The sequence below is a fragment of the Cygnus atratus genome, chromosome 4 (genome assembly GCF_013377495.2).
Source record: "Cygnus atratus isolate AKBS03 ecotype Queensland, Australia chromosome 4, CAtr_DNAZoo_HiC_assembly, whole genome shotgun sequence".
NCBI lineage: Eukaryota > Metazoa > Chordata > Aves > Anseriformes > Anatidae > Cygnus > Cygnus atratus.
Genome location: NC_066365.1, coordinates 60,257,159 through 60,275,533, shown reverse-complemented (window position 1 = coordinate 60,275,533; position 18,375 = coordinate 60,257,159). Strand labels below are relative to the sequence as shown.

Sequence of the window (18,375 nt, the reverse complement as noted above, 5' to 3'; positions counted from 1 at the left end):
TTTTGTAACAAAATTCAAAAATATATTTATCTGAGACATTTAAACAGTTTGATAGCTGTTGTTTCTCAACAGCTTACTGCTACTTATTTTTGCATGTTTTCTTCCATGCATAAAACAGTATTAGATATTTCATGTCATGTGTTTGATTTCAATTTTCACCCCATTCCAATCAGTTAAAAATGAAATCAGTTTGGTCTTCATTGTTAAATCATGTAATGCTTCTACTTCTCCTTTGGCATATTTACTGTTGCTTTGTAAGGAAGCTATCTAGTGCAACAAAGATAAATAAATTTGAGTATTACAGCTGCTGCTTTTTCTTCAATTACAAATCAGTTAAAGTAATAAAATAAGCTTCATCAGAAGCATTGATGTAATGGCTGAAATTATTTTCCTACTTTGTTGTTGTTGTTACATACAGAAAAAATGTATATGGTGGATTTTAAGTTTCAATTAATCTTTTTTTTTTTTTTTTTTTTCTTAGTGATCTTAGTGAAAATCAGATTCAAGCCATACCAAGGAAGGCATTCCGTGGAGCAGTAGACATAAAAAATCTGTAAGTATTTTCCTCCTTCTCATATACATTCTGATTATAATGCTTTGTCAATACAGTGTCCTCTTGTTCTATCAGATATCTTTTTACTAAATACTTTTATAGCTGCTTAAGGAATCTCTGCATAAAACCAACAGTTGTCATTTGTGTTGGCAAAATATTTTAATGCATCTTAAGCATACTAAAATTGCCCAATATGAAATCTTAAACATTGAAATGAAGTTGAATACAAGGCATTATAAGTATTTGCTTAACCTAACCTGAATTTCATATTTGAATGTCAGGTTAGTTTAAACATTTTATTGTTTCGAATGAAAAAAATTGTCCTGCCTTGGGTCTAGGAGTTTGCCTTTTGTTAGCTTGTGTAAAAGAAAGAAAAATCAAGCTATTATCTAGTTTTACTTTCATATATTATTTTTTTACTTGTGTAATTACTTTTCTTACACAGTTTTCTTTTGTGGCAAAGTAAGTGTTTTCTAAAAGCTATATACTAGCTTTCCTGGAGATACTGACCCTGAAGTTCATGGGCAAGTTCTGAATTCTCAGGGCTTAAAAATGAGGAAATATGTTTCAAGGGTTTCAAGAAAAAGAAAGCAGTGACTTTTTGACTTTGTGTTTAGAGTAGAGTCAGTTTAGTGGACTGAATGAGCTGAATGACCTGAAGACCGTGATGAACTTCCATAGTAGAAAACTTAAGGTCATCCACCCAAAAGCTATAACTGCAGCTGTAAGCTGGGGGCTCATGACTTGTAAGCAACCAACAAACACAGAGGACACACATTCTACTGGATTCAAGGAAGACTGTGGAGCTCCCAATGTGATGCAGCTGTGAAAAAATATACTTGCTGTCCTATGTGACATCAATAAAAATAGGGAAGTATTAAGCCATTATATGAGGTTTTCATGTAATTTCCTTTGAAATACGTTTTGCTAATTGCAGTTGTCAGGGTTATAGAAAGATTAACTTTTGTAGTTAAACTTTGAAAATGGAGTGCTCCATGATTATAACTACAAGATATTTTTAATTAATAAGATATTATAATGCAACTACAAAAATGTTGTTTTTTATTACTTTTTTTTTAAAATTTAAACACATTTGTGATACTGTCTTTCCCTACAATAAAGTCATACCACATCTCAATGGAAAATTTGTTATGTTCAAATCTATTATGCTTAAAAACACGTAAGCACAGTTCAGAGTAGTTTTGTTACTTTCCTTAAACGATATTTTAGGAGTTTCTATTCAGAACGGTGCCATCATTATTCATGATTTAGGAGAGGCTTGGCTACAAGGAGAAGCTTGCTTTTTTGTGTATGTTCTGTTATATTTGAAAATTGATACAGCTGAAGAAAGAAGCCTTGGTAGAAAAAATAAAAGCATCATTGCGAATTTTCTCATGGCAAAGTAGTATTTTAGAATGTAATAAGTATAGTTATATATTCTGAGATAGCTCCAGTCAGAAACTGAGTTGGGATGCTAACCTTTAGCTAAGATAATATTTAGATCTTGGTGTATATTTTCATGGTAAGGATCCTGAATTATGTGTAAAATGTGCATAAAACAGTAGATCTGCTCTTTAAAGCCTTTCTGTTTTGGAAGAGAATTCAAACAAAACTCACATAAAGGCCGTAGCATTGCCACAAAGTCCAACTCTGATATGTGGCATATAATTTATTGTGACAGCAGGAAAACTACAGAAATATCCTTTATTGGTGGTCCCAGAAAATAAATAAATAAATAAATAAATAAATAAACATATAATCTGAAATACTTACGATCAGTTGAAAGCTCTAAGAAACACTTCTCTCTACATTCTTGGTCACACACCTTATGTTGTGTGAGGTATAGGTACATCAGAATGAAAAATGAGTTCCTGGGGTGAGCCATATGGAGTCTAGCACAGCATTTATGTAACTAGGTCACGTATTCAGAAAATGAATGGTATTTGTGCATTTCCACAAGCTTAGTCAAGAAAGAGAGAGATGTAAACCCTAGCCTAGGCTTTTACATTATACTTAGAGAAGGGTGATTGCAAGAATTGTACTATTTTTATTTCATTGTCCAAGAAAAGTAAGGAGACAATAGATGAATGATGGATGTAGAAAGCATCACTTTGCAAATAAAGAAAACCATGAAATGAAATAATATAGCATCTATCGAATTATTATACTAAAGTCCTGGAACTACCTATCTATATTACTGAGAACTGTCATAAACAGAATTCAATATTTGTTCTAATTTAACTGTTTCTTCTGTAATTGCCTAGTAGTTAAGCATACTGTTAAAGATATTAACCGAACTTGTGGAAGAGAGGTGGAAGTAAAAGGAGCAAAGAAACCTGCATTAGAACACTTTGTAAATTCAAGTTTTGCTTTGTCTAACATTAGGTTAATTAGAATATAAATTGAAGGGGCTTTTTTTTTTTTTTTAATGCAATGCATGATAAACATACCAAACAGTAATTCTAGTAAGCAATTTCAAAGGCAGTTAAATCCCACAGAAATTGAAATGGTTATATATTTTATTTTGCTGAATGGAGACTCAGCTTTCTTTCACTCCCCCTAAATATTTCCCCACCTGTTCGAACATTTTGGAAAAGATTCTGTGGTTACCAAAGAATGTTGTTCTAGTCTTCACAGAACAAAAGGAATTAGATGTTAACTCAGATTATCTGAAGGAAATTGATTCCTTTAAAGTTGATGATACCACAAGGATCTTTTGATTTTCTGCTAATATGTTCGTTCTAGAGTCCTCTTGATAATTCTCAGAAGAAGCTGTCCAGTTCCCATGAAATGTGGTCATATTTCCTTTATGGGCATCTTCTTAATATTTACAGGGTGGATTCTGTAGAAGATAAACAAATTGAGAAAGTCATTCTGAGGAATTACAGCCACAGTAACATGCCCCACCATCATAGTTAAGAACAGCAACAACAATAAAGTCAGTCCCCACAAACATACTAACTGTACCCTCCCATTAGGCACTTATAGGCAGATCCCGTCCTCCCTCACCTTGCCTTTGCCCTTTCTTCTTAAGGCTGAACAAGTACAACTCTTGCAGACTCTCCTCAGACGTCACCTGCTTCATCTTGGTGGCCCTGGTTAGACTCACCACAGCATGTCAGTGTCCATCTTCTGCTGGGGAGGCTGAAGCTGAGACCAGACACAGTACTCAGGTGTGATCTCCCAAATGCCAAACAGATAGGGAGGATCACTTCCCTCATCACCCTGACTTCACTCTCACAGCTGCAGCCCCATTGTTGCTAATGAGTCAAGTTCTTCAAAAAACATGCCAAAAAATGAGGGAACCTTAGTTTCTACAGTCTTCTCTGACTGAAAACACAGTATCCAGTACTGATAGTTCAAATTCTAAAAGTATAATTCAAAAAGCTGCTCCTGACTTGGTGGTGCTTTTGGGAGAGAAACTTGCATCAGGAAGTTAGGTTCTTCAGAGAACGCAGTGGAACCTTCTGTGTTTGTTTCTTTGTTTGTTTTAATATATTGAAATTATCATATGTATTTAATTTCTAATATATGTTTTTAATATACATGTTAATGATGATGGTGATACAGTGCTTATGGGAGAATTGTGATAGTAAATATATGCAACATCAAAATAATGCCAAGAATAGGCAACACTTTCATCATATCTCCATTCCAGTATTTTGTGTCCTGTTTTTCTTGTCCCAGTCTAGTCTTATTTTAGACTACTCTGTTCTTCAATGTCTTTGTGTCCATTTGGTTTCATTTTTTTCCCAGCAAGTGGGGACAGTGGGGTCCTCTTGAGAATTTTTGTTCCAGCAAAGGCTGCTAAAGAGGGACTGCGTTCTTCTACCCGCTGTAGCAGAGCATAAAGAAAGAGCTTATGGGGACAGTGGCTCCTGGGTCAGAAAAGTAAGGGGAAGTGAACAGTCATGATGTAGGTAATGATGGTGGTGGATCATAGGGATGCTGTTGGATACTGTAGCTGTCACCACAAGGATAAAGGCTGCAAGGATAAAGCTACACATGTAGAATTAACTGGGAAAATTAGTAAGGAGACAGACATTAGCATCTACTCAAAGTCCTTCAAATTACTCTAATCTTTGTCTAAAATCTTCAATAATATTATGATACTTGCTGTTTCTCCAAGGCCTTTTTGGGCCTATTGTGAAATATTTAAAGTTAGCCTTGTCACTGAAGACATAACTGAAATTTGTAATTATCTTGGCTGGCAATGACTAGACTTCTTGAACTTGTTTTATTAGCAGTTGAAAGCCAAAGAGTCCTGCTGAAGGTGTTCTCTTACTGATTTCTTCTTAGATTATGCACAAATTGCCACTGCAACTGGATGTCTGCTCATCTGCACAAGTGCTAATCCATACCCACTGCTTGTCTAAGAAATGCTTTAATAATTTAGAATTGACATATTTCTCACCCTTATTACTAGTGAGAAACTTAATTCAATTACTTGTCTGTACAGCTACCCATATTTCAGGTACACATCAAGAAAAATTTTCACTGGATATTAGTATATTCAGTGCATATTTAAGATTTTTGGTAAAGTCAAAAAAATTCTCTGCAGGACTAACAGAAAGTATAGGTAAACTTTTCCAGTGATGCCTAAAACTGTTGTTGCCAAATAGATCAGAGACTTTATAACCTTTAGGCAAAAATGTTTTCTTTCTGACTGTTTCAATAAAAGACCATTTCAATACAGGAGCCGAATGCTATTATTAAAGACTACTTACCTAAAATTTAGCCTGCTGAAAAAAGTTTCCTTTTAGTCACAAACAAATCACTTATGAACTGTTAATTGTGTTTTTAAATCAGGCTTTGAAGATGAGTTTCAAATCAGAATTCTCTGAAAGTGTATTGAAAACTTTCTTGCAAGTCTTCTTTTAACACTTGAACCACCAATGAAAAGTCTGAAGTGGATAAAATCTAAAAATCTATCCAAAATTGGTATTTATTTGCATAACAGTACATAGGTGAATAAAACAAACCTGAGAATAATGCAAATTCTGTTTGAGGATTTGAATCTTAGAGAAGATTAGTTTATGCTTCTATTGACCTTCTAAGATGCACACAGAACTTAGCTGAACTCTCGGGAGCCTTTAGGCCTTTACACATCTGCACTACTTTGGAAAGTGAGACTGCCTTTGCTTTACTAAACAGAGTGATATATTCATGCTGAGAGGAGACTTGCAAGGACATTTTATTTTATTTTATTTTATTTTATTTTTTATGTAGAGTAACTAACTAGAAATAGCTCTACAGGTAAAGATTTTATAATTAATATTTAAATAAACCGTTCTAACAACTTTCATGGGGTATGTGCTTACCCTGTCTTCCACGCTAGAATAGGAACCTATTTGCTCCCCTATTTGTAACAGTCTTGAGGCTGTTTGCCATCTAACTGGCTTTATTAAATAATTTCTGTGAAGTCATACTTATGTCGTAATGTCTTTACATTACATTAATTACAGATGGTTCATTATGTGTTTTTGCTCCTTTTCATGCAATTCTTCTATTTCTTCTTTATATCATTATTATGTTATTTTATTTTTCATTTTCCTCCTGGAGGGTACTTGTAGATTTAGATAAACGAAGTGCTCAATAATTTTGAGAGGATGGAGCTATAAATCTTTTCTCCTTTTTCTTATGGTTTATTCAGTATGTATGCCTAATTTAAAGGTTTTTTTGTAAGCCTTGCTTATTAATTTTGGGTAAAAGAGAAAGACTAATAATTTGCTATATAATGTATATTAGAAAAATATTATGCATTCAAAATGTTTTACAGGAAATATTAGGAAAGAACAAAATGAACTACATTAGCAAGTGCATGTAGATAAAAAATACTTTACCTCTGAACAAAAGAATAATAGAAATAAACAAGACACAGAGTACAAACAGTTCTCTGAAGTTTGATAAAAACCTAGAATAATTTTTTGCACAATTATGTTACATCTTTCTCAGCTAATGCCTCTGAAATTATTGATCCCTCTTGAAAGTGAAATTGAGAGGGGAATTGAGAAATAGGAAAGCATAACTCAGTTCTGTTGTAAAAAATACAGGGAGACATTAAAATAGTGACTGTTTCCAAAAATTCTATTGGAATGATAAATATTGTGCACTCTGTTCTTTTCCCAAGGAAAAAAAAAAATTAATTATATGAAATACAGCATACAGTGTGCTAAAACTAGAAACTTTTTCTAAATGTTTACTGGTGAGGAAGACACAGCAGGGATCTAGAAAAGTTTCTGACTTTTGCTGATGACTTCTTAAAAATGTTTACCCTTAAGTTGATCCATTAGTAGAATATAATCATTTGTGAGCAAAAAAGAAGGTAAATCTGCATGGTGCCTTTCTGGCCTTGGACCACAGAGTGTCCTCAAATGCTGAAGAGGAGGAGAGTAAAGTAGACATAGACTGAAACTGTTGTAACTTTCAACTCAGCCTCTGTGAATGAGGAAAAAATGTTCTCTGTCAGTCAGATACAAATTATTATTATTTTTTTCTGTATGAGAATAGAAGTTTTCAAATGTATGCTACATATTCTGTTAGTCATGAAGTACTCTTCTTGTGACATAAGGGGTTTTTTTAATTATTATTATTTATTTGTCATCTGGTAGACAACATATGCTAAAATTGAAAAAAATACATTAGCACTGTGTTTCTATAGTGCAAAATGTATCAGCAAAACCAATAAGTAAACAACATTTTAAGAAACACATTTTCTTATCAGTTTAATGGTCTTCGCTAACCATGAACAGTAACATTTTTAATAACAGTAGATAGTAAGTATATGAAATACACGGGTAATGCTGAAGGTGCAAAAAAATTAATTCTCTGTGACATCTGAAATATTTTGAGTATAACAGCTTGGCATTTTATGAGCTTTCCAGGAACCACATTGCCCAACATAATTAGCTGCTTTGTGGAAAGTTGGAGGGAGAAAAGTAGAGGAACAGAGCAATTTTTCAAAGAGATGGAGTGGTCCCACATAGAAAAGACCCATCATAGAGATGATGGGGGAAAAAGACCATGAAGAGATACTGGGGAGTGGGGTAGGATGAGGATGGGCCAGAGGTGCTGGTCCATGTCTGATCAGCTTCTGTTTTTCAGGGCATTTCTATCATGTGAAAAGAACAAAATAAATTCTCATGGAAAAAATAATGAAAAACAAAAAACCACGCTCTGAAATTAAGTTAGTATTATTTGTATAGTCAATAACTTAGTGGTGAGAAAAGCTTTTTCAAAGCGCATAGCATTATTTTAATATATGGTTTTGAAAGTCATAATGCTAAAAATAAATGATAAAACAGCTTAAAATTGGAGACGTACTTTTTTGCTCTCTTGCTTTTGTCTGAAGCCACAACGCTCACACATTTTGCTCTCAGGAGGCAGCCTTACCCCAAAAATTCAGACTGCTTCAGTATGTCCATTAGAGAGAAATTATACGTTAATGATACACTGATTATGAAATATTATCTAACTTTTTGTTTGCATTATATATGCAGTGAATATCTTTACCTTAACAAATACCATAAGTTACTATTCAAGCCAGGCACACAGTCTTCAAAGTCAAAGCTACCTTTCATAGCTTAAAAAAATGTTATGACAATTGTTCATAGTATTTTTTTTTAATATATATCACGGTCATAACTGGTGGAAGGTCATCTAAAACGTGAAAAAAGTAGTATTTTTCAATGATAATTAGGAAACACAGGAAATATTTGTCCTCCCCCATCCATAAAACTCCCTTCCCCCCAGACCTAAACCAATTCAGTGCAAACAAAGTAATCTTTCTGGTAGGAAAATTTAAATGAAAACAACTCACCATTCACTAAGATAGTGGTAATGGTGATTCACTAAAGGAAGACGTCCAAAAGTTTCCAGGTGCACCACAACTGCTGCCAGTCTAGTGGAAGAAATCTGCCTTTCAGTTTGTGTAGGACAAGAGTTGCTCAAGTGCTTACTCTACTGTTAAAAGATTTTCCTTTGTGTATAATATGGATGATTTAGAAGAAGCTGTGTCAGCACTGATTTATACATTGACAGCTAAGGATAATAAGATATGGGCAAACATACAGCTCACCCTTTCACAGATTAACCTGCAGACTGCATTAGGCAAATTCGATGGCATTAAAAGATTTTTCCAATTTGTCTGGAAACAATTTCTCTTTTGTATTGTGTCAAGGGTAACATTTCATGCCATTGTGCTAATTTAAATAGCTTTGATAAATTGTTCAAGAGGTTAAAGAACTGTACTGTGTATATATTTTACCTCTTTAAAATAAAAATGCTATTAACTTAATTGTTAAATGAAATTAATTAGTAAAAATGAAAAGAGCCTGAGCAAGTAGGCTTAAATATTCCAACACTGCAGCACTGGTGCTGTAACATTGCGCCAAAATGATTAAAGATCATATTCAGGAAATTATAGTTTGCATTTCAGTATAGCTTTCAGTACAAAGAAACACAGATACCGCTATAGTTATGATAATATTTTATTCCTACATAGTAGTAATTCAGATGAAAAATATGGATGAAACTAGAAGAACTTTATAAAAGTTGGTACTTCACACTCAACAGTGGGTGTGATGATTTATTAATAAAGTAAAAGGTTATCAGAGATTCAGAAGAATCACAGAAAATGCTTTAGTAAAAGCCTCGTTAGCCCTGGTAGCTAATATATAATTGCAGACAGAGAGGGCAGAGTTCATTTGTATTTTGTTCATTTTCTTAGCATTGTTCACACACATTTACTCATACATCTTATTTGATACTGACAAGTGTCGGGCTTGAAGATCTGGTTGTTTAAAGTGAGATTGTATTTTCTTGCAAGTTGTGCCTCAAAATGCATATTTATATGAATTATATTTATAGACAATATTTATAGAAGAAGCTTATAACCAGGGAAATCGGGATTTTGTATTTGCATGGTGGTTAATTTCAGCAGACTTTTTAAAATTGAGCAATATGTGCTGTATCAATGTTATGAATTGAAAAAGTAATAGTATTCTTCAGAGAAATGAATGTAAATTTTTCATAACTTAATACTTAAAGATTAATAATGTATGGGATGGATTGCTGAGTTTTACGTCCAGAATTCAAGTGCTCTGTGGCAACATCCTATCTGCATACAATTGCGGAGAGAACAAACTATGCAGGAAATCACACACTGAAGCTTCCAGCAGAAATGCTAGTTTCATTTGGAGCAGAGTTAAAGGATATAGCTAACTGGGTATGTAAATACCTTGAACACTAATATTTCTACATTGGGAAATATTCTAGAAGGCAATTATCTTAAACCCCCACCCTCAGCCCCGCACCTCCCATCTGGGGCAGATGCACCCCTGAAAGTGGTCCCTCGCTCGCTCCTGTCAGGGCGCAGGGAATTAACATGCAGCTGGGCTGCTCTGATAAATGGATTCTGTTAGGTCACCGAGGGGATGTGTGTGACATTAAGTGATTTACCGTCCTTTACCTTAATGAAATTGTTTCAGCAAGATGACGCTGAGAGCTTTTAATGGATAGCTTTTCTTGATGTAATGAAATTGCATTCCTTTGGCATTTAATATAAGGTGCAGTTATTATTTACTGGAGCTCTCCTGGAGCTGCTGTTTTGCACAGACAGTTCAGAACAAAAAGAGATTTCTGTGGCAGCATCCAGGCCGGCATGGTGTATGACAGTCTTAAGCATACGAATGTATTTGCGAGAGCATTTCAGCTAATGTGGCCTGGCCACGCAGACCCTTCAGGAGGCTTGCCTCACACACTACACCGCCAGCGCTCATCTCTTTTACAAATACCTTCCTAATCTGTTTAACAGGCAACTGGATTACAACCAGATCAGCTGTATTGAAGATGGGGCATTTAGGGCTCTACGCGACCTGGAAGTGCTGTAAGTATTTCTTGTATCTCTGACTTTTAGCAAGAGCTTGATATCTGGGGAGTACTAATGCAAAAGCTTATCTGTGAGCTGCAGCCTGGTGTCAGAACGGTCTAGTGAAAAGATGTCTTAAAATAATCCACTGCGATGTGCTATAAAATGGTAAAATTATCTGGGGAGACTGAGATGCTCCTTTACTCTGCAAGACAACCATACCACCCAATTTAAAAAAAAAAAAAAAAAAAGGTAGATGTTAGATACTGTAAGAAAAGAATATATTTCCTATTAAAACACGGAGGGAAGCATTAATGAATCCAATTATTTTTGTAAATGATGCATCATTGTAGAAGTGCTGAACATTTTCAGGATTGCCTTTGTTGTACAGTCTGACATCAGTTTGATCTTTCAGCCTCTCTACTTAAGGAACAATATACTAAATGTATCTGACAATCTAGATGTTTTCAAAGAGGCACTTTCCTAGCAAAACACTGTTGTTATATGGTGAGATGTTTAGCCTGTCCATGTTAAATGGATATTTTTATTTTAATTTTTGTGGGTATGTGTATAAAACATATACAGAAAATATCTTTTTATGTCATTGAAGGTTTGTAGGTAATAACAACAAAATACTCTTTTGCATACTTTTTTCTCACTGTCTTAAAGTTGTCGTCAGTGAGGTTAAAGGTAACAAAATTATCATCAGTGACCCCTGACCTGAAAATAGTGACTGTAATGAGCAAAGTGTCTCCATTCCCAAAGAATTTGAGACACAGCACACATTCCTGAAATATTTTCTCTGACAGTCAAAATGTCACATTTTTTTCTGTGCTTTTTTTATTAAGGGAACTGAAAGACTTTGTGAATCAGTGAGTTACTTCATGTTAGTTTGAATCACGGTTGGTAAATCTCACCTTGGGGTGGGAGGAAGCTTCTTTTTTTTCTTCTAAGATTCTGAAGTAAAAAACCTTTACTGACAGATAGTGTGTATATATCCAAGAAACTAAGAATGTGTAAGCTACTGCAGTAAAGTTTTATTTTAATATGCAATAGTTGATCTTACTTATGAGTGAATGGTTCTGACAGCTGATTTTATTTTATTTTATTTTTACAATATAACAACAGAAAATAAACCTATTGTAACTTTAAGGTATAAAATAATGTACTGTAGGTTCAATACTAAGTCTAATTGTGAACTTGATAAATTGTTAATTTTCTATCAGTAAATCTGATGTTATGTGAGATTTTTATCTCTGTATCTCATATTTTTTCCAGTGGTGACTTAATCTGGTTATCATGTGTTTTAATATGAGCCTTTACATCTGGAAGTGTTAAATTTTTATGTGCGTGTGTGTATATAATTGAGTATTTGTAGTTTTTAAAGCTCATGATTTTTAGTAGTCTAAAAAGGTCATCCTTGCCAGTAGAAGTTAATGGTAGGAAATTCACATTGATTTCAATGAATGCAAAAGGGAACAGAACTCTATTAAAATAATCATCTGCTTACAAAGTAGGTAGTTAGAATTTTGTGAATACACCTTAACTATTAGTATTATTCAAATATACAACTACATGTTCACTATCCTGACTTATGTTGTGTGATAAGCAATGACAGTTTAGAAAATAAATTTTAAAAAGAGATATTTTGAACATTTACTGAGAAGTATGCATCTAATGTGACTTCTTTTCCAATAAAGCATTAAAGATATGTAAATCACACCATAATATATATACAGTGAATAGTATATAAGACTAGGTATTTTGTTTCCATTTGGAGTTAATTATTCTAAGCACAGAATTTGTATATTACTTCAAACTATAAGTATATGCTGAAACTTTTAAATAATTTTTAAAGTTACTTGGCCTGAAACACTCTTTAGTCACAATTTGAATTTTTTGCCAAAGTAACAGGTCTTATAAATTGTTTAGACAACTGCAGAATCTTGGAGGCTATTAATGTTAAAGAGACAAAATCAACATGAAATCTGGAAAGATGGAAGCAAGTTTAGATATAAACCTGCTCACTTGTTAATTTGCTAGCAGATTTCTGTGAAATTTTATTTTTCCTTTTTGCTCTTCCTTTATCTAAGAGAAAATCAGCCATACTGGGGAAACATTGACTATGAGAAAATATATTGTGCTGCCATATTAAAATAATAAAGTGTCTAAGAAATTCAAGAAATGTCTTTCTGTCATCACACTTTTTGAAATAGTGTGTAACAGTTTTAGATAAAAGTATGGAGCAAATTCTTTTTTTTTTTTTTAAATTGATTTTAGATTTGCAATGAAATCAAGCATTTTGGATTACAGTAGTTATAAAAATGGTTTAATTTCTTATGTATCCCTTACATCAACTCTGATGTCTTTCTGTGCCTTGCAAAAAGATAAATTAATAGCTCTCGTATACACAACAGCAAGTCAAACACGAAACATCTGAAATTTAAAATTAAAACCCTTTGTAGACGTACATTCTTTAAGCAGTTAACAGCTATGGAAATATGTACTTGTTTCCATTCCCTTCATTGAAAAAAGATGATTTGAAAACCTTTTAAGAAGTCATACAGGAAGATGTATTGGAGCTGTCATTTAGCATGTGGACACTAAGAAAATCCTGGAAAAGTCTACTGGCTGTCATTTGTTCACTAAGACACCTTTTGCAGATATACCCACTTCCCACTTGGCCTTTTTTTTTTTTTTTTTAATTCCATTTTGAAAAAAAAAATCCTCCCCACTTTTTATTTATTTATTTATTTATTTATTTATTTTCATTGATTAATCTCCTCTTTGTTTATGTAGTCCTGAGGGCACACAGGGGAGTTGCCTTATGCATACTGAAGAAAACATTTAGGTTGTTGAATGAGTAAGCACACAAAGGTAAAATGCAGCACATTGCACCAGTAATTAATTGCTTGGTTAATATGGACGCATATAGCTTGATGCTGTTCAGTGTGCTGTGAATTTACCTTTCTGTGTTTCGGGATCACAGGGTACTTAAAATTTACTCAGAACATGCACAAATTACACTCTGATTTTTTGTTTGTTTTTAATAATTCTTGTTTTAAAAAGGAAAAAATTAAAAGATTTGGGTACTGCAAATTATTATTTATTAGTCTCATAATTGTGTTTACAACTGTACAGCATATTCTCCATTGTATTCAAGTGAGTAATCTCTAAGCTGAAACTGTAAATTCTGTCACTTGTTTCGTTGTTCTGGAGTAAGCTTGTTTGCATTTTATTTGCAGCCTAAAGATAATAGTTAACTGCAGGATCGTTCATTGAGTTCCCTTATCTTTACAAACTACACTTACTTAGTGTGACAGTTCTGTGCTAGCCAACAATTGGCTAAGATTTATTCCTAGTTTTTGTCTCAAGTTCTGGGCACCTTGTCTAAAATGTAAATTATCTTCTAGAGAACTAACATTCCTGTCTCCTTCCATTGTGTAGCAGAAGGTCACCTATTGTTCATGCAGCTCTGGATCATCTGCAGCAACACTGTTCCGTATAAAAATTGACTGCAGTTCAGAGTTGAACTTTTCAGAAGATTCTTGAAATAAATAAATAAATAAAAAGGCAGATCTTGAACTCTCAGAAGATAGAAAGGGAGACCAGAATCCTAAAACCAAGGACTTTTCTCCAAAAATACTCCGGAACTCTTCTTTATGTCAGGATGGCAGTCTTAGCTTTAATGCTGTAGATGCTCTCAACAGTGGCAGAAGCTCTGTTTCTGTCCTCGTGAGTTGATCATAGGTTACTGGGGTCTCTGTTTACTTAGGGTTATTAATAGAATGGTCAAATCATAATGTTTTAACAGGGATTGAAAAGGGAGCCAAAGCGGACCTCAAAGCATGGGCTTATTTCCCCAATAGCCATGTCTAAAAGCAGTACGCCTTGTTCTTCATTAACTATGCCTTGTAAAAAAGTGTAGTCAGTGTGACATAAATAAGTGTAACATGTTAACATGCTTCTTTTTGACTTCACAGCACTCTCAACAATAACAACATCACCCGGCTGTCCGTTGCAAGTTTCAATCATATGCCCAAACTCAGAACTTTGTAAGTAGTCCCGTGGAAGCTGGCTGCCATCATTATCACCCAGTGTGTTCAGTATACCATTTTTTCCTCTATCAAGTTTTGTCAGTGGCCTATAAATACATATTCAGGAAGAGAAAGCATACTCTCAGTCAAAAAAATATTGAGGTTGGTGAGTGTGAACTTTGTGTGTGTATGCCAAAAAACCCTAAAAGGTAAAACTAACAAGTGACCCTAAAGCTAATACCTGGGACTCAGGAGACAGAGAAGCATTTATATCCTTTTCACTGCATTTGTTTAGGATATGGGGTGATGGGAATGTTTTCATGGCCTTTTCCCAACTCGGTTTTCCATAGTGCTGCATTTGTTCACTGAAAAGCTTCACGTTCTTACAAAAAAAAAGGTGGGGGCAGGGGAGATTCTCTTTTATATTTTACAGCTGCATAGAATAAGAAATTGATGTTTTTTGAAAGTCAAAAGTTTGTTTTAGTTTGAGCTATTGAATGGGTCACATTTCATTTAGGAACATGGAAGAATCTTTGATTGGCTGTCAGATGTGATAAATGGGAAATCTTTATGCTTTTATTACTGTACTGCTAGCAGACCTAATTAAGCTAAACTGGCTCTCCAACATTCTTTGTAACATAAAATTATAGGATCATCCGGTAGTGCTATTATAATTAAAGTTGTGTCAGCATTTACAATAAGGTCCCCCATATTTAGAGGTTATGACTTTCGCAGAATACTTCAATCTTCTAAAACAAAACACAGTGAAAAAAGTGTACATGCAAGTGATACAATTTGGTGTTATTTATTCTGTTTATATTGAACTAAGAATAAATGTACACTGTGTTAATCAACAAAACCAGACTGTCAAGGTTTAGTTCTGACACACTATCAAACAGACTTTCCATTGAAGTGGGAATCAGAAATGAATGGGATGTTCCTATCACAGTTCAAGAGTAGCTTTTGCTGTTAAAGAATTAATTTTGCGAAGAGCCTGTCCATTTTCTTTTATGCATGTTTGATTGCACAAATGTTTTAAATCAGTAGTGCTATTGACTTAAGTTAACATAACATCTCTAACTGAAAAAAATGCAGTCAGGTGAGTAGTTCTGTTGACTTCATAACAGACTTGTAACTATTCTTGTTTGGATTATTGCAAGAGCTCTTGAATTGTGATCAGCATGGGCTTTTAGTGGCCTTAGTTATATTTTGAGAATAGAATTTCATTCAATTCTTTTGTGTCTGAGACTTGAAAACTTGAATATCCATCTGTTCCTCTTTCAAACTTTGAAATCCAGTTTATATTCTGAACTCCAGATTACAGTGAATCAAATTAGGAAGTTTTGTTACCATTTACACTTTTTTGTGGGTTATTTTATCTTTTGAAAATTTATTTTAGAAGCAAAAAAAAAAAACAGGCACACAGAGTCCTAGATTATAGCTGTAATATCCCATTTGCAGTCCGAATATGCTTGTATAACCGTATTGATTTCAGCAGCATTAGTTCAGATTTGCAATGGTGTTCTTGCCTACAGCTGGCCACACATTGTACTGAAAATCAGTGCAGGAAAAGGCAAAAAGGCATTGCCTTTAATTTCTAGTCATTTGTGGGAAGAAAAAAACAAAAACAACAACAACAACAAAAAACACACTGAGTTAAAGTCTTTTGGTTTTGTTGGTTTGTAACACAATTCATGTTGCGTTAAGGACTTTTTATGGACTAATTAGACTTCTTGTTTAAATTCTCATTTTCTTGCACTTTCTTTCCAGTGATTTAGTTAGGATTGAGCACATCATCTAAAAAGGACCAAAATTATATTATTCTGTTATGGATGGTTCCGAGTAAGGATTTGATTTATAACTGTGGATGTCCTTTTCTGTAGTTTGAGAAAAATGCAAGAGCCAGGGAAAAGTTAGAGCCAGAGGAAAGTAATTTACCTAATTTTAGTGAATACATTTGTCTGATGTTTTGTCAATGGCAAAGTGCTTTCTGCCACTTGGCAAGGAGCCATGGTCTTGTGTCGGTCTCTGCCAACCAAGAGGCGACTTCCTTAATTCCAATGCTTGCTGCCATTTGGTCTTTAAATTTCAGGCATTGCTTAGGCTGTATTTCCCTAGGAGCCAAAAGCAGCTAATCCCCCATTCTGCGATTAAACAAAAAGAGAGGAAATCAGAAAAGGGATGTGAAAGAAGGTGTTTTATATTGAGTTATTACTCTGTCTTATTCTGCAGAAAATGAATATGACCTGTTAGAGGGGTTTTGCAGGCTGTTTCTATAGAGACTGATAATGGCCAGACTTAGATATATCTAATTGGAAACCAAATCTTTTATTAACTCTTCCTTTTTGACAGTATATTATCACTATAGGCCACTACAGTGATATGTTACTTCAGACATTTCTGTCTTATTCATCATTTGTTCATATCTGGACTAAAGACCTCCGAGGCAGCTTTCAAGCTCTTGTGTGTTTGCTTTTTTCTTTCACACAAGAGGAAAGAAACTATAGGTAGTTTACTTTCTTAAGAAGTCTTCATCTTTTTTTTTTTCTTTTTTTTTTTTCGGTGATTTAGACCACAATTAAAAGGTCATTTTGCTGCTTGTATAAGCTTTATTAGCCTTTAACTCCCAGACTTTTAATGAAAGACGTAAAACATTGGTCGCTCATTCATGATTTTTATTAGTAAAGCAGCACAGTTTGTTGCTACAGGGGGGAACAGGAAGGATGAGTTGCTCTTCTGTTTCTTCTCCCCAATTTAACCATATGGACACACTTCTTCTCACGCAGTCGCCTGCACTCCAACAACCTCTACTGCGACTGCCACCTGGCCTGGCTGTCCGACTGGCTGCGGCAGCGGCCGCGTGTCGGCCTCTATACCCAGTGCATGGGCCCGGCCCACCTGCGGGGGCACAACGTGGCGGAGGTCCAGAAGCGGGAGTTCGTCTGCAGCGGTAAGGGCAACACATTCACACAGCCCAACAACAGTTCAGCAGTGACTGTTCATGCCACGTCTTGCTAGCTTCTGCGTATTTTTTTTTTTCTAATTTAAAGAAGCTAATCATTTTTAATCAGTATTTGTATCTTCTGTTGCGGTGCTTCTGACCTTACAAAATTTGTGTGAATGCTGCATAGAACATATAGCCGTCATAAAGAGGGGGGAGAGAAACGGAAAATGAAATAAAAGATACACTGACTGAGAGAACATAAGGCCTTTTAGTATTAAGGAAAAGGCCTTTAGTAATAAGGATTTAAAAAACAAAAACTGCAGGTTGTTTTTTCTTTTTGTTATTTTTCTATTTCAGTTTAAATAGTTTTCTGAAACCCCAAATAAACTTCTGAATGTTACTGGTATGCTTTTATGATCTTGTGGGTGGCAACCCATGGCAGGGGGTTGGAACTAGATGATCTTTAAGATCCCTTCCAACCCAAGCGGTTCTATTATTCATTCTATGATTCTTTAGTGCATCAGGTTGTTTTCTGATGTGAAATGACAAAATGACAAACGATTCAATACTAATCACATTTTCTCTATTTATTTTTTTTTCCTTTATTCATGTCTCCTAGATGAGGAAGAAGGCAAGTTTATCTTTCTTATTTAGATATTTTTAAACTTGATTGAAAATTTTCTGTAAACTTTACCTGCTGTTTCGAGGTTCCTCAAAACATTGAAAAACAACTGGAAAATAGCTGTCTGTTCAGTCATTCAGCAGGACTGTTTCTACTAGTTGATTTTCTACAGACCCCCAGATCGCTATTGCCAAATATGCCAAAATTTACACAGATCTGTTTGTGGTTTTGTTTGTTTGTTTGTTTTTAAACAGCTTTATGCATAGTTTCTATCCATACTGAACAGCTTCTAACATCACAGCGTAAGGCACCATGACATCCTAGCATGGCAAATGATAACCACACTCTTAC

At 34.5% G+C, this 18,375-nt stretch overlaps 1 protein-coding gene across 2 annotated transcripts in view; it reads left to right on the top strand.

Annotated features, from left to right (window-relative positions):
* Positions 1 to 18,375, top strand: part of SLIT2 (slit guidance ligand 2) — a 261,157-nt gene that overhangs the window by 149,619 nt on the left and 93,163 nt on the right. For both annotated transcript variants that reach the window (XM_035554559.2, XM_035554545.2), the window contains exons 5-8: positions 482 to 553; positions 10,368 to 10,439; positions 14,405 to 14,476; positions 17,245 to 17,408. In XM_035554559.2, coding sequence (XP_035410452.1) covers positions 482 to 553; positions 10,368 to 10,439; positions 14,405 to 14,476; positions 17,245 to 17,408 — 380 coding nt within the window. The remainder of the gene's footprint in view (positions 1 to 481; positions 554 to 10,367; positions 10,440 to 14,404; positions 14,477 to 17,244; positions 17,409 to 18,375) is intronic.